General features: G+C 52.6%; 2 protein-coding genes across 3 annotated transcripts in view; both read right to left on the bottom strand.

The window, feature by feature from the left end:
• Positions 1-7,155: 7,155 nt before the first annotated feature.
• CLEC19A (C-type lectin domain containing 19A) lies at positions 7,156-15,499 on the bottom strand. Of its 2 annotated transcripts, none has more exons than XM_054213151.1 (5): positions 15,129-15,499; positions 9,936-10,101; positions 9,339-9,432; positions 8,450-8,582; positions 7,156-8,295 (listed from the first exon to the last, which is right to left on the bottom strand). In XM_054213151.1, exons 1-5 carry the CDS (start codon positions 15,217-15,219, stop codon positions 8,132-8,134), a joined length of 648 nt encoding a protein of 215 aa, XP_054069126.1. In that variant the 5' UTR covers positions 15,220-15,499; the 3' UTR covers positions 7,156-8,131. The 2 variants fall into 2 exon arrangements, with proteins under 2 accessions (XP_054069126.1, XP_054069127.1); XM_054213152.1 differs by having other exon boundaries at positions 7,156-7,696.
• A 3,716-nt stretch (positions 15,500-19,215) lies between these two features.
• Positions 19,216-27,360, bottom strand: part of SYT17 (synaptotagmin 17) — a 41,125-nt gene continuing 32,980 nt past the window's right edge. Inside the window, exons 8-9 of the mRNA XM_054212264.1 lie at positions 19,709-20,822; positions 19,216-19,310 (exon numbers count right to left, since the gene is read on the bottom strand). Of these exons, the coding sequence (XP_054068239.1) occupies positions 20,626-20,822 (197 nt within the window). The 3' untranslated portion in view covers positions 19,216-19,310; positions 19,709-20,625. The remainder of the gene's footprint in view (positions 19,311-19,708; positions 20,823-27,360) is intronic.

The following is a 27,360-nucleotide window of genomic DNA, read 5'->3' as shown; positions in this document are numbered from 1 at the left end:
CAATGCAAGAGAGGATGTGGTGGCTGTAGCTGCCAGATAATAGGAGCAGTGAGAGTCAGCGCTGGCATTATAAAGTTAAAAACCCCACCCTGACAGGCGTTTTGTGCCTTGGATGGTTGTGTGCGAAAACCAAGAGCGGAAGAAACTGCGAGCATCCTGCACCACCGCCTCACCCTGCTCCACCCAAAGCCACAAACTCACCCATCCTTCCCCAAAAGTCAGGTCCCGGCGGTACCCAGGGCTGAAGGGACCAAACCCACCAGGATGCTTCGGGAGCCCGACGGCTGTTGCCCCCCACAAGGACCATCCCTGCAGACGCAGGGAGCACCCGGGGGCCAGGATAATGAGCAATGAAGGATGAATTTACTGTCCACGCAGAATACACCCCAAAATGTCAAATCCAAGCAAGGATTTTCAGTGCCCTGCCTGCGTTACTGCCAGAGCGGGAGCCGCTCTGTGTTACATGTGTGGTTATGGGGCGCAGGGTAATAAATCAGTCTGAAATCCCAGTTAGGCCACGTGTGCACGGGGGAGCAGGGGGATCACGTGGAAAGCAACACGCAGCCCCTCCAGACAGCTACAGCAGGTCACTCGGTAGAGTCAATGAAGACAAAAGGGCAGGTTACAAAGCTGGCATTTAAGATTTCATTAGAGCTGTTAATCTTATTGCTATTACCAAATTATAATCGCTTTCACAACCCAGCTAAATCCAGGGTAACTATCCATATTAGATGAATACATTACTCATTTGCACTCAGCTTTTACTTTGGACCGTGACTTCGTGTGATGCTTTGGAAATTAATAAAGGCCATGGCCCATTCCTACAAGAGCTTGCCCTCCCCACTGATGAAATACCACATTTAATTACTTTAACTCTCACTTCTGCCGTTTCCTTCCCCTCCCTCTGCCTGTGACATTCACATTCGGTGTCTGCTGGGTGCAGCCCGTAGCCGGTGGTGGGAGGATGGAGGAGGTTGGCCACGATGGAGGAGATGAGGTCCAGAAGCCCCCGTGCTCCACATGGGCACCAGTAGCAGCACCAATGAGCAGACTGGGAACCCACAAAGGTGTTACATCCTCATGTGGACAAGCTGCGCAAAACAACTTCTATCTGCAGACCTGCCACAATGTCCTGCCTCCTAATTTAATTATCTCAACAGGGTAAAAGAGGAATTAGTGGCAAGTGGATTTTTGCCATTAAACAAATACTTGACAATGAACACTGAGCTCTTAAACCACTGCTGGATTACGGGTCCATTGACTTTTGGGAACCCATAGCCATTGAGTCTAAACAGCATCCAAATCAAATAAATGTTGTCTTCAGTATACAAAAAAAACCAAAAACAAAAAAACCCCTTCCCTATGCTCCCAGCCACCTCTTAAGATTCAAGCCAGCCCTGCAGCACCATCCTTCCCCGGTGCTCCGCAGCGAGTGCCAGCTTTGCAATACCAAAAATAAGAAAGCATTTAATCTAAGATGGGTTTTTCCCAAACTTCAAAGCCTCCACGCAGATTTCCAAGCGTGGCCAAAGGAGGGTATTTTATCCGAGTGCCCTCCACACTGAGGAGGTGCAAGAAGAAAGCTTCTCCTGCAAGTCTTCCCCAGTCCCGTCCTCAGCAAGGACCCCACGGCGCGTCACTCGGATTCTGTGTTATCCCAAGCAACCGCACAAGTACCGATGGATGTCAGAAGGATGAGCAGAGCAAGCACACACTTCCCAGGCCAGGGGTTGTGTTACTGGGTTTCTGTGGGAGGGATGCAGTCAGAACACACACTGCGCTCCAGCAAAGTTCCCATTCGGAAATCTGCTTACTAACAGCGCCAGTCACTCCCGTACAGCCCTGGCAAAAAATGCTCTATCAGCCCCCTGAGAACGAGCTTCACAAACGATGCAATCAGCAGCCCAGCATAATTTTCAAGAAATACAAATGAGCAAATATCTAGTTGCCATGGTAACCCCAAGAGCTGGACTAGACTTTTTTGCAGATTACTCAACACAGCTACATTTTGCCCACGCAGCAGGAGCGGGGCACCCGGGACGGCAACCGGGTGCTGCTGAGGACTACCGGCTCCTGCGGCAATCTGCCCCAAAAACCCTCCGCCCTGGCTCCCTAACAGTGGGGGATTCACACTCACGGTGCCAGCTGCGGTTCGTTTCTCTCTCACGTCACCTGCGCTTCAGCTCGGTGGCCTTCGAGGCTGACCGGTTTTACGGGTAGAAACCACAGCAGGAATTGCTCTCTCGTTAAGATCTGCGCTTTACGGCTGATCAGCAGTGTCTCTGGCAATTTGCACCCAGGAATGAAAGTTTCCAGCCAAGTTACCAGGCCCCTGCAGAGCAAAAGCAGTTAGTAAAAATCCCAGCCATCCCTTTGAGGTGGCTGTGCCCCAGAGCCCTGCACCAAAGGGGGACAGGGCTGCTGACCCACGGACCACCGCTCCCCATCAAGGCAGCTTTCACAGGAAGACTGGAAATCCTTGGCCACAAAAGACAGGGAGGCTTTTTGGGGTACCGATAAGGAGCAATCAACAGCAAAACAGGCCTTGGTGCTGGTGTGAGGCAGCCCCTGTGCTGAGCCAGCCCTGTCCCCGCGTCCTCCCGGCAACAACGAGCCTCTCCCGGAGGAAAACCAGCACTGCTTGAAGCTTCACAGAATCACAGAATGGCCGGGGTTGGAAGGGACCTCTGGAGATCATCTAGTCCAACCCCCTGCCAGAGCAGGGTCACCCAGAGCAGGTTGCACAGGAACGCGTCCAGGCGGGTTTGGAACGTCTCCAGAGACGGAGACTCCACCACCTCCCTGGGCAGCCTGTGCCAGGGCTCTGCCACCCTCAAAGGAAAGAAGTTCCTCCTCACGTTTAGGTGGAACTTCCTACGCTCAAGTTTGTGCCCGTTACCTCTTGTCCTGTCCCCGGGCACGACTGAAAAGAGCCTGGCCCCATCCTCCTGACACCCACCCTTTAAGTATTTATACACATTGATAAGGTCCCCCCTCAGCCGTCTTTTTTCCAGACTAAAAAGACCCAAATCCCTCAGCCTTTCACTCAGCTTTTGCAATTAATTAAGGTGCCATCACACACCAGAGGCATGGTTCATAAATCCGCCTTCGCTCACACCCCTGGCCGCTCAATGGCCGTCCCAGCCAGTCCCCTGCCCGCCCCAGTGCTGTCCCTAAACGAGGGCTCGCCACCCGCCAAGCGAGCCAGTCCCCGCACTGAGGCGAGATATCTGTCTTTATCTCAATTCTGCAGAAACAGGCGCCCGGCATCTAACAACAGCCAGCACACCTCAGGTTTCAAACCGCCCGGTATTTATCATGATAAACCACAGCGGATTGGTCAATAATGATTCATCCTCCACCCTTAACTAGACATACGCATCTGAGCTCATGTTTAAAACATTCAGGAAGGTTAACTGATTAGCATGCTAATTATTCACAAAGGAGTGTGTATTTTAGCATTATAATTACCCAAGGGTAGTTTAGGATACACTCTTGGCTTGAATTTGGTCCAGAAGTCCTATTTTTGCTATCTTGTGCCTAAGTCAGCAGCTGCCAAAGGACACATAAAACACGTTGTTTTGTTTCACATCCTATTCAAGGTCGGGTATGTTCCTTGATGCCTCAACCGTGTCCCAGCTGAAATTTCTTGATAAAAACTTTTAATTTTGTTCTTTCAACATCAGGAGAGGTGGCTGGGCTCAGCCGTGCCTGGAAGAGATGCATTTCCCACCAGGTCAAATCCTGCCCACCTTCCCCCTGCAGCACATCTGGGATGCACCAAAGTCGGGGGGTTTAATGCTAATATCATCGCATGGGTAAGTAATACCCTTTATCATATGTTTTTGTGGTTTGGGGGTGGTGTTTGGGGATGGACCTCACTGCCACAGCCAGTAAACATCTATAATTTATTCACTAAGCTGCTGGAAGGTTTTTTTTTGGCCCCGAGGTATTTTTGTTCCTTGTCAAAGGGAACAGCTCTGCAACATCCTGGCCCCGGGGCAGGAGCTGCTCTGCTGGGCAGGCAATAAAAACGCAGGGAAACCGGGGCGAGGGGGAAAAGGAGACGCACAAGAAAAAGCTCTACGATTCAGCTGTGCAGGCCTTATCCCAGCCCAGCCAGCCGGCTCAGCAGTCCGTGTTAGAAACCGAGGAGGAAAATCACCGCCTGGCTGCCGGCACCGGCTGGCAGCAGCAGCGCAACCCGGCAAGCTGCTGACAGCACAGCGCTTGTCTTCCCAGCTCCCTTCCCCGGGCATCCAGCAGTGTATTTCAGGAAATAAAGAATAATAATAATAGTAGGAAAATAAAGGAACCAAAAGGCAAACGGTGCAGGCAGGCCCGTCTCTCCCGCCTGCCGTGCCAGGGCCACTCTGCCCAGGGCTGGGGGCAACGTTTTCTCGACAGACCAAGAAATGGGGTATCAGAGGGTAAAGACATTTGTCACCAAGAGACAATTATTTTTGGTCACTCCCAGGCTACATAACACACATTGTTCACGCTTACCTGACTTCCAAGCGTTACAAAGGAAGATATTCAGCTCCTAAAGAACCCCGAGACATAAAAGGATCCTCCAGCACCAGTCGCTCGCAAGCGATGTGCAGGAGAGCTGCGGGAGAGTCCTACTGCTGACAGGTTTCCCACTGCCTGCACAGTACGGCAAGGCAGGATGGAGAATTTCGAGATATCGGGGGAGTTAAGGGCTGTGGGACAAGGACTACAGAAAGATAAAATAAGAAAGTTCACCCTGAAGAGCTGTAGCTCCTCCCGGCCACACAAAGCCCAGGACCGTCCATGCCAAGGGAAAGGGCACGTCCAATCTTCCACTAAGCACTCACCTCGCCAGATCCACTAAAAGTTCATTAGGGAGGTGAAAACTCCTGTTGTTTTCTGAATTTTATTTGATTACTGTGAACCAGAAGACGCTAGCAAGGAAAGAGGGTTGTTTTTTAAGTAAGGATCCTGGAGCCTGGGGAGAAAGCCGGGGGGGGAGTTTCAAAACAAAGCCCCTGTTAACTTTGGTCCTGACTTTCAGGTCACGCATGGTAGTTCTTTTTACCTGGAAATGAAGATGTTAATTAGAGCTGACAGCTTTCATAGGTTTCCCCATTAGCAATATTTTTAGCCACAGTAGGGCCCAAGTCTTCAAACGCTTTCCCAAGGGAAGGTTTTAACCTTTCTTTTGAAACATCTCATGCCACTTGCAGGGAAAAAAAGAGAGGTTTTTGGCTCGAGGCGTACCGAGCCCCGGCCATGAGGAAATCCTGGCTCCTCTGAACGGGGGACACAGGAGGAGCAGGGAAAAGAAATTGGGGGGAGGCAGCCTGGAGCCCGGAGCAGAGCTTGGCACCGAGCGGCTGCATCGCCCAGCAGGATGGCCGCCCCTCTGGCCCCTGACACTCCCTGTGCTGGCTCCTGTCCCCGGCGGTGCGGGTGGCCCTACCCTGCTGTCCTCGTGCCAGCAGCAAGCACAGAACCCATCCACGGATGGCTTCTGGGGCAGCGATCAAAATGGTTCCTCAAGCCCTTTTTCTGCCACAGATCAGATCCTACACATCAACATTTTGTTAGCTTGCTGGATTCAAGAATTTTTTTGGGTTTTTTTACAGCTGGTTTCCTTTCATACAGTTATCATCTATATGTTATTTATTGTTTTCGGATAAAGCAAAAGCCTCGAGAAACCACATTCAACACTGTCTCCTACCCAGGACTGAAAATTGTGCAACTTGGTTAATTTCCATATAAATATATGGATAGTATATATATATATAAACCATTAAAAATAATATATTCTTATTTATATGTATTATTCATTTATATCTATCACATTAAAAAAATTTATATAAATACATAAACAGGGATTTTCTTATTTTAGAAGCCTGCTCCAACACACATGTTCCACTTACACCACCACCAGTACCCTCCCCCAAGTTTTGCAGTTTCTCTCCAAGTGGAAATGCAGTTTAGCTGAAAGCCGCGCTGACACCCGAGGGAGCGGTTAGAGGCTCCCGGCGGAGCCTCCGTTACTTACCTCATTGTATCCAGTGTAATTGCTCTGGAAGGTCTTTATTCTGAAATTGTATGTCCCTAAAACAGCGGCATCAATGGAGACCAAACAATTTTATGATGCTTTTACTCATCTTTGCAGGCGGTGGCCAAGACAGAGCAGCCCAGGGCTGTCCTGGCTGCTTGGGTGCCATGAGACCCCAGGGCTTTGCTGGAGCAGGGACAAAAAGGACACATGGCTCCCGAGAGAGGGCAAGGGGCCGGAGGGGGAGGCAGCCCCCTCTGCACGGGGCTTCTTGCAAAGCCACCTGGATACCACAGGCTGTATGGGAGCGGGCAAGGGGCTGGGGGGCGGGGGTCACCCTGCAGGGAGCACTGGATTTATTGCATTTGGCTGGGCCCAGCAGTGCCCTTACAGCTGTGTCCCCTGAAGGAGAAGCACGTTTTTGCCTCGATGGCACTGCCCTGCCCTTGGGCGCTGGCACCACCACAGCCACACTCGCACCCAGGTACCGCAAATTCCCCCACGTGCAAGGAGGGGGGGGTCCCATCTCCCACCGACCACCCCCAACAAGGCACACTGGGGCTGCACAACAACACACACCTCCCCAAACAAGTATTTACCTGGTAGATAAAAGTACCTCTATGTTGCCAGCGCAGAACAGGAGTTCATCAGCAAGCGCTGCAGGAAAGAGCATCATCCTGCTGGGAAACAGGGCTGGACCGAGAGCTGGGAGCTCTCCTCACCCAGGAGAGGTTCATGAGGGTGGGCTGACCCCCAGCTGGTGTGCATCAGCCCTTCACTCACCTTCCTTCTAACTCGCTCAGCCCAAAGCAGCCACGGCCAAACCCTGCTCACCTGTGGATGCTGCGTAGCCGTGGGGCACTGAGTGGCCCCACACACCCCACGTGTGATGCACGTGGCTGACGGGGGCCCGGCGAAGGGCAGGCTGTGCACACAGGCTGCCCCAGGGACCCCAACAAACAACCAGCATCAATAAAATAAACTTTCCTAGACACCCGCTTGCCCCCCGCACACCTTTACAATACAGAGCAGGCTGGGGTAAAGCCAGCCCCTTTCGCACGAGACCCCACGGCCCCGAGGAGTCGCTGCTACTCGAGCGCTAGAAAGACGGAGGAGCCTCCACCTACTATTTGCCGTTTATTGTAGCAGAGAGAAAAATAACGTGCACAAGAGGCATTTTGCATAACTTAACAGAAAATAACACTTCTCCTCCACTCTTCATGGATCAATGGGCAAAATAATTTCCTACACACGGCTATTTTTTTTGTGCTAACAGTTTGGCGTACTGATAAAATCACGGGTTTCCTCTAATACGCTGCGACAGTTGATCTGAAACCCAAAGCTCAGGCTTGGGGGGTGTGTGTCCTTTGCTGTTTAACGCAGCTCCCATAGCCATTTGCCCGTGGGGAGGGTGAGTGCTGGGTTCCTGCAGCAGTCCACGGAGGGATTTTCGCAGCTGGAGTCTGGCTGGGGATGCCAAGCAGCTCCGCGGCTCTTGCCACCCATGCTACGTCCTGGCCGCTCTTCCCCGGCATGGCTAGAGAGGTGACCCAAAATGAGGGGTGCGTGGGCAGCGCCGGCAGCATCAGTCCAGGGCCAGCGAGGGGATCTTGCAGACGAAGGGGAAGGCTCTGCCACAGGCATTGTCGTTCCAGGAGCGCAGCGCTACCTCCCAAAAAAACAAGGCGTTAGCCAAAAAAAAGGCATGAGGAGGTAACCATGCACCGCCCTCAGGACTGGGGCCTCCCGCTGTTGCAGGAGGTTTTCCCTGGATGTGCTCCCATTTGGGCTCCTCCCAGCCGTGCCCCCGCCCAGCATCCCCCTCCCCATCCTGGGGACGCTGGCGGGGACTCCTGGCCCCAGTTGGAACATGGGAGCAGGGAGGCAGCTGCAAACGCAGCCCCATACCACAGACAGTATCCCCAGTGTGCACGTGGGTGGGGTGTTCAGGTATGTCCACGAGGTCTGGATACACCTGACTGGTCTCACTGGCAATGGGGGTGTGAGGTGAGGTTTTTGCACAAGCAGGGTCTTCCCCGCTTCAGCGAGATGCCCCCGGCCGGAGTGAGGGAGGGGAAAGCTGGCAAACCCAGGGGTGTTTCATGGGCTGCGTGTGCGAGGGGAAGTCAGAAACTTTGACCTTTGGCTAAATTCAGTAATTCTTCGAAGTGGGTGATGCTCCCCTCCTGCCACTGCTATGTGAGCGAGGGGAGAGTGAGAGTGTGTGTGTATGTACGTGGTGAAAGAGAAAACACATCCCTTCTCTGCAAAGAAAAAAGAAAATAACAATAAAAAAAATTAAAATGCAAATCCTCAGCCTGCCAGCAAGCTCTTCAGAAAAGCGCAGCTGTAGTGGATTGAATTTATTGACATGCAAATAAGAGTTAAGGTGCCCTGGACACCCGGGGTGGCACTCACCGCTGCTGTGCCGGTACCAGATCTGCACGCAGTCCTCCTCCTCCGGGATGGAGTGGATCCCGTCGTCGGGCTGACTGCCGTCCCAGTAGTGGTAGTCATAGGAGGAGCCGTCCGTCCACTCGAAGTGACCCTCCTGGCGTGGGGTGAGTGGAGAACGGCCACGATTGCAGAGCTGCGTTTGCCGGGGGGGTCCCGCTCCCGTGCAGACCCCATCCCCGACCCCATCCCCAGTGCCACACAGCCCGGGGACACAGGGCAAGACTGCCACCGCTCAGCAAAGGCCAAACAGCACGTTTGGGTTGTACAGCTGAAAACTTTCCCTGGAAAGCCCCAGCATTTGCAGTATTTGCACCAGGGGAAGCCCAGAAATTAAACTCATATATTTTTGAACACACCCACCCCATTCCATGTTCCTTTTTCTTTTCCATTCCTATCCACAAAAAAATTTGCTGGCATGGGACTGTTCTCCTGATGGTCTCGATTTTTCTTTGTTACATATTAGACTATAGATTTCCAACAGGTCAGCTTTGAAAAGTTGCCGAGTATCACAGGAAAGCAATGAAACTTGGTGACTTTTTACATTGGAGACGTTTTCAGTTCATTTGCTCTTATCGGACCAGCAGTACAACACTCTTTCTATTAATCCGTTAATAAAATATGATGTGGAAAATTGATAATTATTAATTTATTAATTCTAGTAACACTTTTGAAAGCAGATTGGAGGAAATTAAATTATAACTTTCCCTCGTGAGCTGCACAAGACCCTACGCCACCACCCAATTCATGGGGCTATAAAGTGAAGAAGAAAATCAAGTTACTTTCCAGGGGGAAAACGCAGGGAACTGAGTTTTTAAAAGCAATTTCCCACATGATTTCGGGGAGCTCTCACCTGCCGCAGGTCGTTGAGCCCCGTCCAGATGTCGGTGGGGATGCCCGGCACCCGGCTGTTCACCAGGTCGTACACGAAGACGTTTTCTTCCCAGCTGGAAAAAAACAGAGCAATAGGGCAGTGCTGGGGGGGGGGGGATGGCAGGGGCAAATGGCCAGGCGTGCCCCTCAGCACTCGCCCTACGGCTTGGCCAAATGGGTCCCCCTCTTCTAATTGCCATTGATTACTTTCCTGTGTCTGTGCAAGAGGTGTGTAATGTAGAGCTGGGGGAGAGGGAGCAGGGGAAAAAGCCCGTGTAATCATTATGTGAAACATTATGTTTCTACCCCCTTTTCAAGAGTAAAAAATGCAGTTTGGGGGAATTTAGGGAATGCTATGTCAGTTTTCCTGCCTGCCCAGGAAAAGACATTTTTTACATCGCCTTTGTGTGCCCACTGCACCAGACCTGCCCATGTCACCGCGGCAGAGGGATGCTTAGGCTGGGACAGGAGCTGGCAGCTGGCACAGAGGTTGTGCGGCGGGACCGGCTCTTCACCTCCATTGTCCTTCTTCCCCGGGCTGTGCCAGAGTGGGAAGACAAGTGTCTGCGCTCCTCACCTGTGGATGGAGGCCAGCTTGGCTGATCTGATGCCGATGGAGAACTCGGCGCAATAGAGGTCGGCTTCAGCCCAGGTTTTGTTGATGGGGAAGTACCGGTAGCAGTGGCCTTCGTACTCAGTCCAGAAGAGCGGGCAGGAGTAGGCATGGACAGGCTCAGGCATGGCTGGGGGCAGAGCAGAGGACATCCAGCACCGAGGGCGAAGCGACGTGGCCGTGCCCAGCCCTGCTCCCCCCCTCACCCCGGCGAATAACCACCAAACACTTGCGTGGACAAACCAGCTGTTGCAGAAGCCCTGCAAAAGTTTGCAAAAGCCAAAACAAATGTTGCAAAAGCCGGGAGTTTCTTGGTTTTAGCATCCGCCTACATCAGGAGGGACATTTCAAGCCAGTTTGACATCGATTTAGGTGCTTAAAATAAAGGTGCTGACTTTTGCGATAGCGGGGGAGCCGAGATAAGGCAGCATGGGCGCCGCGGTGCTGGGAAGGAGCTGATGGCCGGGGGTCAGGGCCGCACTTGGCCCTCTGCTCCCACCACCTCCCTCCGAGCAAGGCCCCTCACCGTCCCCCTGTGTCCCCCAGCCTGGATGCGGCCATGCACGTAGGCACGCGTTGGATTTCAGCCCCATAAATGGCGGGGTGAGGCCTGTGCTGCCGGCGGTGGTGCCAGCCTATCTGCCTCCCGACGCCAGATAAGAGCTGGGGCCCGTGGCGCTGCTCCTCCTCCCTCGCCACCTTTCAGCACAGCAGGAAAGTTACCCCAAAAAAGGCCATTTTGGGGGCAGGACACTTTTCTGGAGCCTTTGCAATTGCTGCTGTGTAAATACTGTGGTGACATTAACCTTTCACTCCAACCTCCTCCATGTCACAGTCCCCCCCCGTCGCGCATGGGGAGGATGCAGCACATATTCACCACGCACCACCCAAAATGAACGCACGCACAACCCGCAAATCTTGCGGCACATACAAGTAACTCTCTAAACCACTGGTTTTTGAGCCTCGGGGAGCTCTGCCAGCTCCCCCAGCACCAGTTCCCACGTCCCTGTGAGGTCCTGCCCGAGCGAGCGGGGAGGCGGGCAGGGCAGGGGGTTATGGCAGACATCGGATGCCATGAAGCTATCCAAGCAGGTAAGAGGCTCAAGGCCGGAGAGGTCAGGGTGGTGCTACAGGGCCTCCGGTACCAAGGGACTCGGGGGCAAAAAGATAAAGCACGCCAGGCTGGGAGCAAGAGGAACAGCTTTAAGGGAAGGTGACCAAGCTGCAGCCAGCTTGGTGGCAATGCAGGGTTCAGCTCTCTGATTGACACCCAGCTGTCCTTGCATTGGGGGAAACTTTAGAATAGCCTTAAAAAATGCAAATTGTTGCTATTATAGCGGTAGAGCAGAAGGACCAGGAATACCAAGAGCTGATGTGATTTCCTGGGAGCCAAGCCCTCCTCCCCGCATGGCACTGGCCAGGGGTCCCTGTCCCCACCAAAAGCGAAGCAGAGCATGGGCAGAGGGTCCAACCCATGGATCTGGCATGTCCCCCCCGATTCAGGACAAGGCTGGGATCTGGTTCCAGGTCACACTGACTCCAGGTTGCTGCTCCCTCCTGCCGAGGGCACCCCGGGGGTATGCAGCAGATGGGCACCACCAGCAACCCCAGCAACTGGGATTTTATTATAGAGGCTGTGAAGCGCCTCGACGAACTCTTCACCTCTAGCAACTTGGTGGCAAAATTCACAGGGCTTAACCCAGCAGCACCCCCGGCAAATGGGGCCCTCCGTTCCCCAGTGCTAATTGCAGCGAGCATCCCGGTGCCCTGGCTCCAAGCTGAGTCCGCCAGCGCCCCGATTGCCCAGGAAAATCACCCTGGTTTTGTTCAGAGCAGCCAAAATTGAGTCAGAGATGGAGACAGCCCTTCTTTGTTATTCCATACTGCTTCCCATTAGGTAGCATTAATTTGATGAGCTTCAGTGAACCAGAGGTGCCTGAAGGAATTTAAGGTTAAACATACCGAAAAGGAAAATAGGGGAGGTCAGCGTTTAATTAGCATCTTTTCTGTTAGGTCAGGATCAGAGGCTGTGGCAGTCTCTTTGGAGGAGAACTATTGCTCCCAGTTTTACAGGCAGGAACAACTGGGGTTTCTGCTTTTATCTAGGGGTTTTGGGGGCTATTTTTAGCAGAAAGGCCATAAGAAAGTGGATATATGGTTTTGAGTATATGAGCCCACTCATGGCTCTGTAGGAGAACCTCATAACCCAAGCCCGCAGCTGCTGATGATATTTTGATCTAAAAGGGGACAGGGAAAGCATTTGGGGCTATTTAGACCAGATCCTCACGCTTAAGCACCCTAGAAAAACATCACCCCCAGCAGCATCAGCTCCTCTGCACAGGGCAGGGGCAGCACAGCCACTGCCTGTGGGACGGGGGCTCCTGCCGACCCCAAGTCATTTCGTCTGTTTGTCCCCAAATACCTGGTCAACAATGATGGCAAGAATCCTTCCTCTCTTTGCTTACTTGCAGTGCAGGGGTTTTAAGCTTAGGGCCATGTTTTAACGCAGGAACAACAAAATAAATGTCCAGATTTGGTTGATGATAAGATTCATATCAGGCAGATGTCAGGCAAGCTGGGAAACAACAATCTGGGGTTGGAAAGAGAGTTTTGCATTCTCTGGATTTGTTTCTGCGCCAACAAAACTGTTATCTTTTTATTTATTTACTAGCTGAGACCCACAGCAGAACCACTGGGAAAAGCACTTGTCAAAATCTTGCAGAAGCTGGCACTGCTCTGCCAGAAAGTTTCACTTCCCCAGGTGGCCACTTTCCAACTGGAAATAATTAACTGAGAAAACCCCAGCCAGTTCCACGAGTTTTTCTTTATTCCAGGATGCTGCTGAGAAAGGTGAAATACCATCTGCGTGACTCCCACAGACTCGGGCAGTGAAGAGCAGGTTTCTTCCTGACCAGCTTCATCCCAAGGTGCAATGCTGCCTCACTCCAGCGATCCACAGATTTGAGATATAAAGTTTGGGGCTACAACAAGGTTGGCAAGAGATGCCCAGGCAAGGAAGACTCCCGGGAGGACTGCAGCTCCATCAAAGCATTTTGGACGGCAGATCAGATCAGGTCAGTGCTGGCAGCAGATGCTCTTCCTGCTGCAGAGCATTGAAGGGCTCCGTTTAACCAACAGCTGATGACATAGCAAAAAGCTTGGAGATGTTAGGAGACACCTCACTGAAAGACACGGTCTTGAAACGTCCCCCTTGGCACATCCATACACTAATGCTGCCATCTGACCTGAGAAAGCAAGTGAACCTCTTCAGCTCTTGGCAAGCAGCAGGGTTTGGAGGGTGTCTGTCAACACTCAAGAGGTTTGTCTGAAGTCGATGCCAACGAAGCAGAGCTGAGGAGATCCCTGTCACGTGCAAGGCTGGGTCCTTCCCAGGGCAGAGCTGCCAGCAGAGACACTCTGCTGGTACCCGAGGGCTGCAAAGCCAAGGGTGAGGGATGGGGAGCGTTCCCCAGATGGCGGTCAGAACTGGGGCTCAGGATGAGCATCCTGGTGTTCACCAACACCGAGTCACTTCTTACCAGCTCGGGGCCAATGGGAAGATGAGAGCAGCATGGCTTTACCCTGTGTTGGCACTGCTGGAGCAGCAGGAGGTTATAGGGGATGGGCGAGACAACAGGGCTGGGACAGGGGAGCCCCAGGACCCTCCAGGATGGCTTCAGCAGGAGCAGCCTGCAGCGAGACCGGGGGATTCAAAGTGCCAGCTGAGCCAGACATCCATCCCACCACAGCCTTGCCACATCCACCAGCCCATGTCCTCTTTATCGAATAAAATCCAAAAATAAGCACTAAAAAGGAGGTTTGGTGGGCAAGAGCTAAGACAGTGCTACTGTGTGATGCTGAGTTGCCTCAGGTCACCCATGGCTTTAAGAGCACGTCCTTAAGCCCTGACATCACAGTCATTATGGACAAACAATCTCACATTCATGTGATTTGCAATATTTATCTTTCATTAACAGATGAAAAACTCTCATGCTTAGCGCCCACCTTCAAAAAAAGCAGATCACGGGAGGGTTTTCAGCCTGTGTTTTGGGGATGTACGGAGCCGGAGGGATGGTATCCACTGGACATAAAGCTCATTTAATAACTGGGCAGTATTTTACACATTCTGATGTGGTTTTTAAAGCACACATTAGAAATTTCCAAGTAAAATTTTAAATACGAGTTGAAGCACATTGGAAGTGACACACCTTCGCACAGAGGGCTTCGTTTTTCTAAACCCTGTGACAAAACCAAGCTGGTTTTACAGCTTCAAATATTCTGCCATGTTCATTTGGAGTCGTGAGGCTACAGCATCTTGCCGGCAGCAGCCCTCCTCCTGGCACTAACAGATAGGAGTTATCTTGCAGGGGCTTTTTCCTCCTTAATTAGCTCTGGCGAAGCTCCCACGGAGTAGGTGTCTGGCAGGAAAGCTGGGCTTGTATCCTTTTTCTCATGAACCCACTGAACACCACTTAAGGAGTCCCTTTCTGCTCACATTCCCGTACAAATCTAACAGGGCGCAAAGAAACTCGGAGCAGGGACTCGCTCACACCAGCCCCGTGAAAAAGTTTGCAAGAACTTAAAATGACACGAAGCAGCCGCCATCGCCAACAGCTCAGGAAAAAAAAAAAGGGGGGGGGGGGTTGGAAATAAGTGGGAATCACTTATTTGTGGCCGCTTTTCACACGCAGTAAGCGTCAATAAATGAATGGGGAGCCACGGTGCCCCCCCAGCCTGTCCTGCTGGGCTGTGTGGCTGCAGTCCTGCGCCGCTCACGCGTGTGGGCAGCTATTTCTGCCCGCTGCCCCTGCCGTCCATGTGGGACCCACGGGAAGGACGGCTGAAGGTCCACGGCACGGTGCCACCCGAGCGTGCCTTGCTGAAGGCGAAGGCGCAGCCTTACACACAGAAACAAAGCCAGAGCAGGGACAGCTTCAACATCCCGGGGGATGAGAGAGAGACCGGGGCTGCTCTTGGCACACACCCCCAAATGAAGAAAGTTGATTTTGAGGAAAATCAGAAATTTCTGGAGCAGCTGGAGAAAGGGAAAAGCCAGCTGGTGACCCTGCAGGAGGTCCGCGCTCTCCTCTCCCTGCTAAAGCCGCCGCAGTTTAAGGTTACCTTTATCCCAAGTCACAATCAACACTTTGCACTCACCTTGGCTGATCTTTATGTTTGTCTGGGGGAAAGCCTGGGCAGCGAACACCACCGTGGAGAGGAGCACACACACATCCCAGCCGGTGCCCATCGCCAGGGAGGGAGGACGGGGCGCTCCCCCAGCTCCGCGGGCAGCCGGTGGCTGGGGTCACTGCTCGTCCGGGACCTCCCAGCTGTGCCAGGGAGGCTGCCGGCGCGGAGGAGGATATAGGCGCTGTGCTGCTCCCTCCCCCAAAAGCAGCAGCTCTCCCATCCCAGCGACACACGCCTCCCCACCCGCCGGCTGAGCCCAGGCGTGCTCATTGCATCCCACACCAAGGGACCTGCGCCCAGACCTTTGCCCAGGGCATAACTCATGGGGTGCACATCTCCTCCTGGACAGCCTTTGTCACAGGACGGAGGCTGCAGGCAAGCGGGGAAATCCCTTATCTACCCCCTCCAGTTGCTTCCTGAGACATTATTTTGTGTCCCCAGTTTAGCGCTGCCCAGCTGCCCCGTGCTGGCTGCCTGGCCCCCCAGGGATGCTGGCGGGCATCAGCGGCCAGGCACGGAGGGGAGCTCGGGGCAGACCTTGACCTTGGGGTGCCTGAAAAATGTGCCCCTTTTGCCTGCTGTGCAGCCCTTCAAACGCAGGGCAGCTGGGCAGTGCTAAACTGGGGACACAAAATAATGTCTCAGGAAGCAACTGGACCGCGGTGTGGGCACCCCGGCAAAGGCACCCCGGCAAAGGCACCCCGGCAAAGGCCGGCTGCAGCTGGGGAAACAGGTGGAGGGGGTCCCCAGGGCTGCAGGGGAGCACGGCCTTGTGCAGGCTCTGTGCAGCCTGTAACTGTGGGGTTTAACCCATTACTACCCCATTCTGCCCCACCAAACAAAGGCAATGCTTTGACACACAAAAACAGCCTGGAAGGGGAAACCACCAGCTGTGCCAGGGGGTCCGAGGCTGTTTCAGGAGCTCACGCGATGCCCATCTGCTGGGTCCATGCAGCCCTGTAACAGCAGAAAGCCTTCAGCATCAGGCAGCAGACAATATTATTAACAGTCAATATTATCTAGCACATCTCCTTTCCGTAGTCAAAACATTTTTGGAAATAAATTTTGTATTTTTAAAAATACTGTATAAAGTCCTTTCCTAGCTGTTGCACTGATAGGGAAACAGTATAGGCACAAATGCTATGACATTTTTGTGGTCCTGCTCCATTTCAAATTTATGCCTTAAATCAGCATTGAACAAACCACTTGGGAATAAAGCCAATGCTATTCCTTTTTTATTTTTAGCTACAGATTAAAATTTTCAGTGTTTTCTGGGACTTCAGTTGGTACGACCCCTGTTTTTACAGGCAAGATCCAGGTAGAAACAATTTGGGGTGATAGAAAGCTTTCAGTATAGCAAAGTATCCAGACTTCCTCCAGAGACAGTAACTCAATTCAATGAATTTTCATATATTATTTTCTTTGCATTAAATAAAACCTTTTTAGAAAACTCCCTTCCCCCTTTCATTTGCAGTTCCATACGTTGGTCTGAAACTGTATGGCCCAAGGAAAAGTCTATTGCTATATTAGCCCACTAAAAATGAAGGAATTCAAGAGTATTAGAAGCCAAGGCACGCCTTCTCCCTTCTTAACTGTGCACCAGCCCCAGACAAAGCCAGGGCTACAAGCAATTACCAGCAAACTACGGAACAAAACTCTTTGAGCATATTAATCTATCCCCAAAGCACTGACGTTTGTGCTTAAAGAGGGAGCAGAGATCCAGGATAACTTCAATCCTGTTTCTAACGACAGACCCGCCGCAGCAGCATCCCCACCAGCGCAGGCAGGAGCACCGAGCCCCCCGTGCTGCCCCCCGAGCCGGCGGCTCCGTGCCCGGCCCGGCAGCTGGGCACCAGCTTTGCTCCCACCACCGGGACAGTACACGCACGTCCTGCACGAGCCGCCTGGAGCTGCAGCTGCACTTCGGGTCACCTTCCCCTTTCACAAAGCACGAGATGTGCTTCCAGTCCCTGGAGGTGTCCAAAGCCAGGCTGGATGGGGCTTTGGGCAGCCTGCTCTAGTGGGAAGTGTCCCTGCCCAGGGCAGGGGGTTGGAACAAGATGATCTTTAAGGTCTCTTCCAACCCAAACCATGCTATGATTCTCTGCTTTACCTGTGGGACGCAGCCCCAGGAGCACAGCCACGTCTCCTTTATTCAGCCCTTCTGCTCCCCTCCCTCCCCAGGCTGGTTTCTGATGACCCTCCAGGTCAGGAGCTCCTCAGCGCGCTTCAATCCTGCTTTTATTGACCTTTCCTCAGGGTTCCCTCACCAATTTTTGGCAGTGTATGTACACAACACCCCCCTCCCTGGGAAAGAGAGACCACATGGCTGAGGACAAACTCATGGGCAAGAGCGCCTTGTGTTAACAATTCATCCCTAGTGCTGGAGCAAAGCACATGGCAGGTCTCAGGTCAGCTTCAGTGGATGCCCACAGCTCGTGCTGCTGCCCATGGACCCCATGTGGAAGAATATTAATGTTAACGGCATCAACTGCTGAGACCACAGCCCCTTGTCTGAGCCTTTTCAAGTTACGGGAAGAGATCGGCCTCCTACAGTGCATGTTTGCCCAGGACACCCTGCGGGCTCCCTCTCCACCGTGATTTATTGATAAGACAAACCAGGAGGAAGCCAGAGAACAGAGCTTTGCTATCGACCTCGCTGTGGGACAGAGGAGGAATTTCACCTTGCAGAGAGGCGGGTTAGAATTGAAAGCCCCCCCCATCCACAACATGCTCTGAAAGAGGATGCCCACGGCCAGCCCTGCAGCAACCACTGTCCCCATCGCTTTGCGCTGCTAGCATACGCCACTGTGCTGGGGAGCAGCAGGGACCTACCTGCAGCGGTCAGTAAAAAGCAAGGGTGTTCACCAGGGCACAGTGTGCACCGCCACACCAGGGGTAAAGTCCTACCTGTGTTCACCCCCAGCCACAACAACTGGGCGACAGTTTGGCAACAAGGTCCTCGAGGCCTTTTCTGCCATCCTCTATCCAAGGCCACGCAAAGCTTGGCCCGTCAGCAGGGTGTCTGCTCTGAGATGGCTTCTGGATCAAGAGAGGAGGCGACATCTCTGTAGCCTCCTTGTATGCTTTGCATTCCCTCCTCCTGGATGGCAGGGTCACCGTATCAGACTGCCTGTCGCATGGAGACGCTGTCACACAGGGATGCTCCGAGCGCAGAAGGGAACGAAACACCCACAACTCAACGTAAACCAGAGCAGGTCCCAGAGCGAAGGTGTGCTGCAGGGACGCTGGTATCAGAGTTACAACACAGACCTTCACGCTGGAGTGCAAACACCCTCTACTGCAGCAAGGACTATTGACCCACACCAACATCTGCCCAAACAAGCACTCAGCGTTTTTTTTTTTTGTTTTTTTTTTTTTTTTTTGCTTTTTGACTCACCTGTCCATAACTGTAGTAGCCAAACAACAAAGAGGTGAAATAGGCATATAAATGTATTGTTTTCTTTTAAAAATCAAAATATTAGAAGCACAGGAGGTAACGGGAGCTCATTCTGGGCAGCGCTGGATGAACAAAGGGGAGGGAGATGACCGCCACCTGCCCCACCGCAGGATGCTCTGGACGGGCATCGCTCTGGCCTCCAGTTTCAGAGCGGCCACAAGCGAAGGCAAAGCTTCCCGCAGCACCAGCCCCCAGTCCCCACCCCAAACACCTCTGCTCTGCTCAAGGCAACTCTCCCGCTTCCAGTGAAAGAGGACTTTGCTCTGAGCGGAGGCAGACAGCGAGCACACTGGTTTGCTCCTCTCCCAAGCAGCCGATGGGGTCCCTGGGGACCAGCACGGCTGTGGGAAGGCTCCGCACCGTGGGGTGCGTGGAGGGGGAGTGGGCCATGGGCACAGGACACTGCAGGGGCCACGGGCCACTGCCCAGCCATTTCACAGCTGCCCGAGGGAGCAGGATATGGCCAGAGCCCGGGGCCCCGCTCCACCTCCTCTGCTTGGTCACAGCAGCACTGATGTGGCAGAGCCGACCCATCCGTAACACCCCGAGGTTTTCCAGCCCAACACAGATAACCACTGCTGGAGACAGAACCGATCCTTCCTTCTCCAGAACGAAGACATGGAGAGACAAGTCATGAGCCAGGCCCGGCTCTCTTCAGGGTGATGTCCTTCTCTGACTTCTTCAACGGGCTGTAAACAAGACACAGATTTCTATGAAAAATAGAGCAATAATTTGGAGCCCACTCCCACAAAGAACCAAGACCCAGAGCCCGGTGCAGAGACTTTGTCTGACCCGCAGTGCATTGGGCATCTTCTGGATGGGACGCACGCAGGGCCAGAGCCATGCACTTGGCTCACTCTCCCGACCGATCTCCATCAGCAGGTCCCCAGTTTCTCTAAAATGACTCCTGGTTCATCTGCAGTGAGCATCAAGGGGGTAAACGCCAACACTTTGGCGTTCCTTGTGCCATAAACATAACTGATGGAACTCAACACAAAGCTGAACTCTGCTAACAAGTATCACCCCAGCCTACGTGACACAATTAAATAGAATTTTATTTTCAATAAATATACAATCTGCATCATACCAGACAATATGCTGTGAAAAAATAAAATGTACAGAAGCAACCAACAGGACAGCTTGACCGTAGCTAAGTTCACTTGGTGACCTGGAAAACTACCTGGGTTAACACACACAACACAGAAAGAGCCACTGCAGTCTGTGAGAGAATTAAAATTCTGTATTTTGGGTCTTCTGAACTGCAAAAGTCCCCCGCAGCAGGTTTCTTTTGCACAACGCAGGTTTGAAGAGACATGAGCTGACTTTCCTGGTACGAATGCTACTGGAAATGTTTACTTTGCTATATCATCACTGTATCTACTTGACGCACACAGACTGCTATCGAGAGTGGCAGGTCTCACCGCTGACGTGACGTTGGATCCGTTTGACGCGGGGCTGCACAGCCACACGTGCCCCGGCACACAAATGCACGCGTACGTACTAACAGGAGCTTAACTCTGTTAAAACTAGTACAAGGACAAAACTGGAGTCAGAATCGATTTCACCACAGGTTCTACCGTTTAAAAAAATATTCTAGCCTAATTACCACGTTCACCAACGAGAGCACACAGGTACTTATATCTCCAGGAGGATGAGCCATGGATTTGGACTGGAAGGACAGCGGAGGCAACTCCCAACTCTTCCGCCCGCTCAGCGCTTCCCGTGGCACCTCCACACACAGCCCACGCCGCCCGGCCACACGCTCCCCGGCGCGGGATGCAAACGGCTGAGCGGTGCCGGGTGCGAGCAGCGAGAGGTCTGGCCGGCCGGGCCACTGGTGGCCCCAGGGGAACGGCCAGGACCTGGGGGGGACACAGTTCACAGAGGCCAGCACGGCTGGTAGGGTGCATGTAGGGTGTGAGGGGGGGTGTTTTGGTCGGTGGTTTATTTTTCTGGTTTTTTCCTCGTCCGCCTGCTTGGTCTGGCTGCTGTTAGTCCCCCACCTCATGTCACCTCCAGGGACGCCGGAGAGACGCGGTCGCACTCCTCCCGGGACCGCAGGCTGTGCCATTGCTCCACAGCCGTCCTGTGCGCGTTGAGCATCCGGCGCCAGTGGTTGGACTCAGGGGCACCCGTCGAGTACTGCCCGATCACGATCCTCCCGATGAAGTCGTTGCTGCTCTTCACGTTGTGCCCGTACACTGGGAAGAGCACAAACAGAGACCGGTCAAGGCAAAGGCATCCCTTGTCCACCCGGAGCCCTGCCCTTGGAGCCCCATCACGCAGCACAGCAGACGCCAGCGTTTTTGGCATCTAATTCAGCACCTCAAAAATTGATGGAAATACATTGCAAATAAACAGGACACAAATCCACTGTTATCACGGTATCTAGCAATAGGCAAAGTAGAATCATAGGATGGTTTGGGTTGGAAGGGACCTTAAAGATCATCTTGTTCCAGCCCCCCTGCCCTGGGCAGGGACACCTCCCGCTAGCCCAGGTTGTTCCAAGCCCCGTCCAACCTGACCTTGAAGCAGAATTACATTGTGTAAAGAAATAGCAAAAGCTCCGTCTGGGCATCATGAAATGATGACAGCAGCCAAGCAGCCCGCACCTGGGTAAATGAATGGGCAGCATCTCAAACTGTCCTCCTCCAAACGCAAATGTTCATGCACCATTCCAGTGCTAATCAATAGCCTTCCTGAGCCGGGGACAGGAATCACACATGTACAGGCTGTCAGCGGGATGCTTATACAGAAACAATTTGCCATAATTATGGCTGCAGCTCCTTGTTAAAGTCCAGGAAACTGACCAAGGGAGAGACATCAACCCAACACCCTGTCCTTTGGATTAGCGCAGTCTCCTGGAACAAAAGACCGCAGACAGCAGCAAACTCTACTGACGGGCTGATCCCGGGAAAGGCTGGGCGCTGCTGCCGGACAGCAGCAGAAGCACTTTGTGTTCTGAAGCCCTGCCTCGGCTCATTACAAAGTCGAACAAAAAGTCTGTGCAAACCGAAGCCTGCACATCCACGGCCACCGGTTGGAATATTAAGGATTAAAAAGTCTCCTCAGGAAAGAGAGGGATTTTTAAGAACAAATGTCTGCAGGGGCTCCAAATCCACCCAGGCAAGTTCAAAGGGGGAGCGCAGGCTGGCACGGAGCCGAGAGCCTGGCGAGGAGCCGAGTGCTGCCGCTGCTGCCCTGCCAGCAGCACCAGCTCTCCAGGGCTGCTGGAAACCAGCGCCGGCAGCAAAGCCATCCTTGGCATCCCTGGCAGCATCACTCGACGCAGCACGCACCCTTGCAGGCAGGGAAGACACCGAGCACTCCACCTCGCTTTTAGCCACGCATCTTTGTCAAGGCTGTGCATTCCCTATTGTAATATATCCCATATATAGTATCATTTTAACGTGGAACTCAGTGTCTCTACCGTCTCCTTCCTCTGCAAGGCTGGTTCCTAGCTACTGCACCAGTATGGGATCTTGCTCTGGGTGACTCAGGTGCCACCTGCCAGCGCAGTCCCAAAATAAAGCTGCAGAAGGTTACATCTCGCTTTACACCTTCCGACAGCTCTGACACACAGGTTATGGGCAGGGATGCTTCTCCACATCAAATTACCGGGGGATATTTCTGGTTACAGCAAACCTTCAAGCATCCCAATCATTTCTCCAAATAATTGCACTAAAAACAAATTACACGGCAACTCAGAGCATTGTACGTCTACCCTCAAACTACGGTTAAAAATGAAATGGGGGTACATCTTCCCCTTAGGAAGACCGCATCCCTCCTGCCCGTCGCCACCAGTTATCTGGGGGTGAGGCCATCAGCTCTCTGCGACGTGCCGCCGAGGAAGTGCCCCTGTCGAAAGGCCAGGTTGGTGTTAGTTGGAAAAAGGCACATTTTGAGCAGGCGGTGAAGAATTTTAAGCCATCCATCTCCAACTAGTACACAGCCTGACAGAGTTATTAACGAGTTCTCCTACGAGGCAATGGATCACGAGTGTAGATAGCGTGGCTATGCTACATGTCCTGCTATGATTTCTTCTCCTAGAGAAAACAAATATTGTGATAAAATCACATAAAAATAACACCAAACCAAGTGCCTCCCTAATTTTTTTTATATAGGTGGTTTATTTCCCTTCTTTTTTCCAAGAATGAAAGAAAATGAAGCCTAATCCTGGGAGACAATACCAAGAAATTTAAACCAAGAAGTCTTAAAGGCCATCGATTAATCACAGGATAAATTAACAGTGGGGAAGTACCCCAGGCATACCAATTCTTCAAAAATAATCCGTCAGGATTGTAAAATGGGTAGGTGTGCTAACTAAGGGGACCTGTTATTTTACTGGTGATCCGAGTACTTTGAATTCTTATAAAGCATCTTGCTAATCTCATCGCGTCAGGTAATCAGCATGTTGATTCCTTTAGGGTATTAACGGGCTAATTATGCAAGCATTGTTGCTTCTATCGTTCACTAGTTTAGATGGCGAGTGCTAGAGGTAGTGTTGTGAAAATAAGCCCTCTTCTGTGCTCACATTCAGGAGCACGGTTTTCCCTGCTGCTGTCACCAGTTCTTCCAAGAGCAGCTTGGAAAGGACAGCTGTAGGAGCCCGTAAGCCCAGGGGGGTGAGCTGCTGCACCAGCCTGGAGCCGTTCTGCACCGCGGGCTCCCGTCCTGGGGCAGGGACGGGGGGCAGCTCCCCCGCTTCCTTCCCCTGCTGCAGCAATCACTTCTCTTCTCAAACAGACGAGGAAACATTTCCTTGAACGCCAACAAGCACACAATAGCCATTACACATTTTACACAATCTACACTCACGTCTGACCCTTCAGTCTGCTCCAAAGCCCAGCAGAAGTGGTGAACATCCCACTCTCGATACAGACCCCACACGTACCGCTCATGTGCCAACCAGGACTCCCAGCTGGCTCAGGCACTATCCCAAAATGACAACTTTTCAAGACAGAGGCTGAGCTCCGCACCGTCCTGGAGCTGACCCTGCCCTGGCTGGAAGGGGACCTGCCGATGCAGGAGACATCCACAGGTAGCCCCACGAGCCCCACTGAGCAGCAAACCCCTGCAGAGCTGCGGAAGGGCCACCAGCCTGGGGCAGGCTCTGCCAGAGCCCCTCTGCTTTAATGCACACACGCGTGTGCCATCAACCTGCGCACCACGGCTATAGTCCCACCTGCAGCAAGGCCAACTCCACACAAGCTCGTGCCATTAGCCTCAGGAGGAGAAAAGCTCTGGCTCTTTCTTTCCAGCTTGTTCCACAACAGGTAGAGGTGAGAAGACCTTGTGGTCCAGCCCACGGGACAGCAGTTGGGCGCTGCGCCGTGCTCTGAGCCCAGGTTACAGCACAAGCAGACCAAACTATATTCCCTGATGTCCTGATTCCCTGAGCATCCCCTGATTCCCTGAGCAACCCCTTCCAGAGTCTGAAAGGAGCTTGGAGTAAATTTCAGATTAAATCTACTCTTGGCCACAAGAAACAGTAACTCTGTGGAGCTGCTCAGAAGCAGAAAATGAGGTAATTATCATTTGCAGTTTTCAGACTGACCCAGGCTCTGGCTATGGACAGGTAGAGACCGCTTTCCATTTAAGAAACCTATTTTCCTGACAGAAACTACACACCTGATCTCATGAGCTCTTTTTCCACCATCGCAGTAATTTACACAATCACAACATCCATTTCCAGGCCACCACCGAGCAAAAAGCAATTAAGGAAGCAGAGGTCAAACCAATTCCTTCTGCAGCTGCTCTTTACGGAGGAATGCATTTGGAAACAGAAAGGCTTCTTCAAAAAAATCTCCTTACAATAGAAATGCGGAAATATAAAAGAAAATTGGGTTCGCTTAGGTCTATTTAAAGGGTTGAATTCTGGAGGACAAACAATGCCATGTAAATAAAACATTTTTATGTTATAAACTTATTGATGCAGCGCTCCCTAATGATCCATACCAAACTGACAGGGGCCTGGGTGCCACATGAAACTTTTCTTTGGGGTTGGGGCCGACGTCCCCCGCGGGGCTCTGGTGCGGGAGGGGAGGCTGGGTCGCACCTCCGGCCCGGCTGCCGTGCTCCCCGCAGGGCTGAGCAGCGCAGCACGGCGGGTACCCGGCACTGCACAGCCCAGAGCTGCATCCCAGCGGCGGCAGGGACAGCCAGGAGATGCCATGGGGCTTGGAGCTCCAACGCTTGGCTCCAGGTGCAACTCCAGCCCTAGCTTTCCCTTATCTCCTAACAACCTTGGTCACGTAGAATTGCTTTTCACCGGTTGACAGTTTTGCTTGTTGCTACATAATCAGGCACTCGCCTCTGACCAGCAGCTCAGGCAGCAGATCCAGCCAAAATGCCCTTTACCTTCCCCTTTGTGTCTGCACTGAGATTTGCAAACCAGGTACTTGTGAAGAGCACACCTGCAAAACAATCGTGATTTATGACTTATGCGCAGTAGTAGAATTTAAGCTGGCATTTCAAATATTAATTCATCCTTTGATTGAACGTAATGGCAGCCTTGAAATGACCAGGAGGGAGCGCTAATTCAGAACATTTCCTTAAACTAACTGCAAGGCTATCAGTCCTGCTTAGGTGATGGAGGACCAGCTGCACGCAGAACCACCTTGCTCAGCTGGGGCCACAAACCACCTGCATCTCCTGTGAGCACTCTGCCAGACGTGTCCAGCAGTTACAGCCACGCTGCAACGCAGAGTCCTGCCGCACAGTGCCTCTGCTGACACCGGAGCGCCTCCGGCAGCCTCTCCTCTCCCAGAGTAACCGGCAGAGAAACCTCAGCATGCTGGAGTGTGTGGGAGCTCTGGCACAAATAATTTAACTCTTCTTCAGTCACCTACATCAGTTACCTGCAATGCAATTAAAACCATTTTTTTTATAGAATCATAGAACCATAGGGTTGGAAGGGACCTCTGGAGATCATCTAGTCCAACCCCTGCCAGAGCAGGGTCACCCAGAGCAGGTTGCACAGGAACGCGTCCAGGCGGGTTTGGAATGTCTCCAGACACGGAGACTCCACTGCCTCCCTGGGCAGCCTGTGCCAGGGCTCTGCCACCCTCAGGGTAAAGAAGTTCCTCCTCATGTCGAGATGGAACTTCCTCTGTTCAAGTTTGTGCCTGTTGCCTCTTGTCCTGTCACTGAGCACCACTGAAAAGAGCCTGGCCCCATCCTCCTGACACCCACCTTTTAAGTATTTATAAGCATTGATAAGGTCCCCCCTCAGCCGTCTTTTTTCCAGACTGAAGAGACCCAAATCCCTCAGCCTTTCTTCATAAGAGATGTGTTCGAGTCCCCTGGTCGTCTTGGTAGCCCTTTGCTGCACCCTCTCCAGCAGTTCCCTGTCCTTCTTGAACCGGGGAGCCCAGAACTGGACACAGTACTCTAGATGTGGCTTCACCAGGGCAGAGCAGAGGAGGAGGATGACCTCCCTCGACCTGCTGGCCACACTCTTCTTGATGTACCCCAGGATGCCATTGGCCTTCTTGGCCACGAGGGCACATTGCTGGCTCATGGGCATCCTGTTGTCCACCAGGACTGCCAGGTCTCTTTCAGCTGAGCTGCTCTCCAGCAGGTCAGCCCCCAACCTGTACTGGTGCATGGGGTTATTCCTCCCCAGGTGCAGCACCCTACACTTGCCCTTGTTGAATTTCATAAGGTTCCTCTTTGCCCAACTCTCCAGCCTGTCCAGGTCTCTCTGGATGGCGGCACAGCCTTCTGGTGTGTCAGCCACCCCCCCCAGCTTTGTATCATTGGCAAACTTGCTGAGGGTGCACTCTGTCCCCTCGTCCAGGTCATTGATGAATATATTGAAGAGGACTGGACCCAGTACTGACCCCTGGGGAACACCACTCATCATTTCACTTGGAGAGAAGAAAAATAACCAGCAGTAATGTGCCTCTGTTTTACATCTGCCTTCTTACTCAGGCTAGACATCAAGCAGAACATGGGAAGTTATCAATGCCCCATCCCTGGAGGTGTTCAAGGCCAGGCTGGATGAGGCTTTGAGCAACCTGGTCTAGCGTGAGGTGTCCCTGCCCAGGGCAGGGGGATGGGACTGGACGGTCTTTAAGGTCCCTTCCAACCCAAACCATTCCGTGATTCTGTAATTCGGTTGCATCCTGCGGAGTTTAAAATGCCATAAACAATTGAGCGCCCCTTGGCGCAAGGCGTGTGCACCCCTCCAATACACCACGTCGCAGGACAACATGCCAGCCCGCCGCTGGACACAGCCACAGGGACCAGCTCTCAGGGGAAGAGACCTTCAAGGAATTATAGGGCCCTGCCCTTTTCCTTTCCACTACAGCGTAAAGGTATTCAATCTCAATACTAGAGAGCAAAAAAAATTTTTATAGCTGGTCTAGAGGAGAATAACGGGTGCCTGGGTCAATCATCAGGCGTGAAAGTTGTTAAAAAAAAAATCCTACCCGCTATTATATACCTGCAATTGCAGTTGCCACAGCCTGTAAAGGTTTCCCCCGATCCCCTTGGCCCACCAGGCTAGACACTGAATAAACACCTACGCGGTAAGTATTCTCCAGGCAGGGGCTTTGCAGCAGGGGCACTCCCAACCCCGCCGGGGCGTGCTGCGAGCTCCAAAACCCCCACGCAGAAACCTTCAACCACACAGCACAATGTGCCCGGATGCATCCTCGGATTACAGCCAAACCAGGGGAAAAGGGGAAAATAAGCCCGAGGCTGCACACAGGCAACTGAGCGGCAGAGTCTCCC

The sequence above is a fragment of the Rissa tridactyla genome, chromosome 8, assembly GCF_028500815.1.
Source record: "Rissa tridactyla isolate bRisTri1 chromosome 8, bRisTri1.patW.cur.20221130, whole genome shotgun sequence".
NCBI lineage: Eukaryota > Metazoa > Chordata > Aves > Charadriiformes > Laridae > Rissa > Rissa tridactyla.
This window is presented reverse-complemented; position numbering and strand designations above follow the sequence as displayed.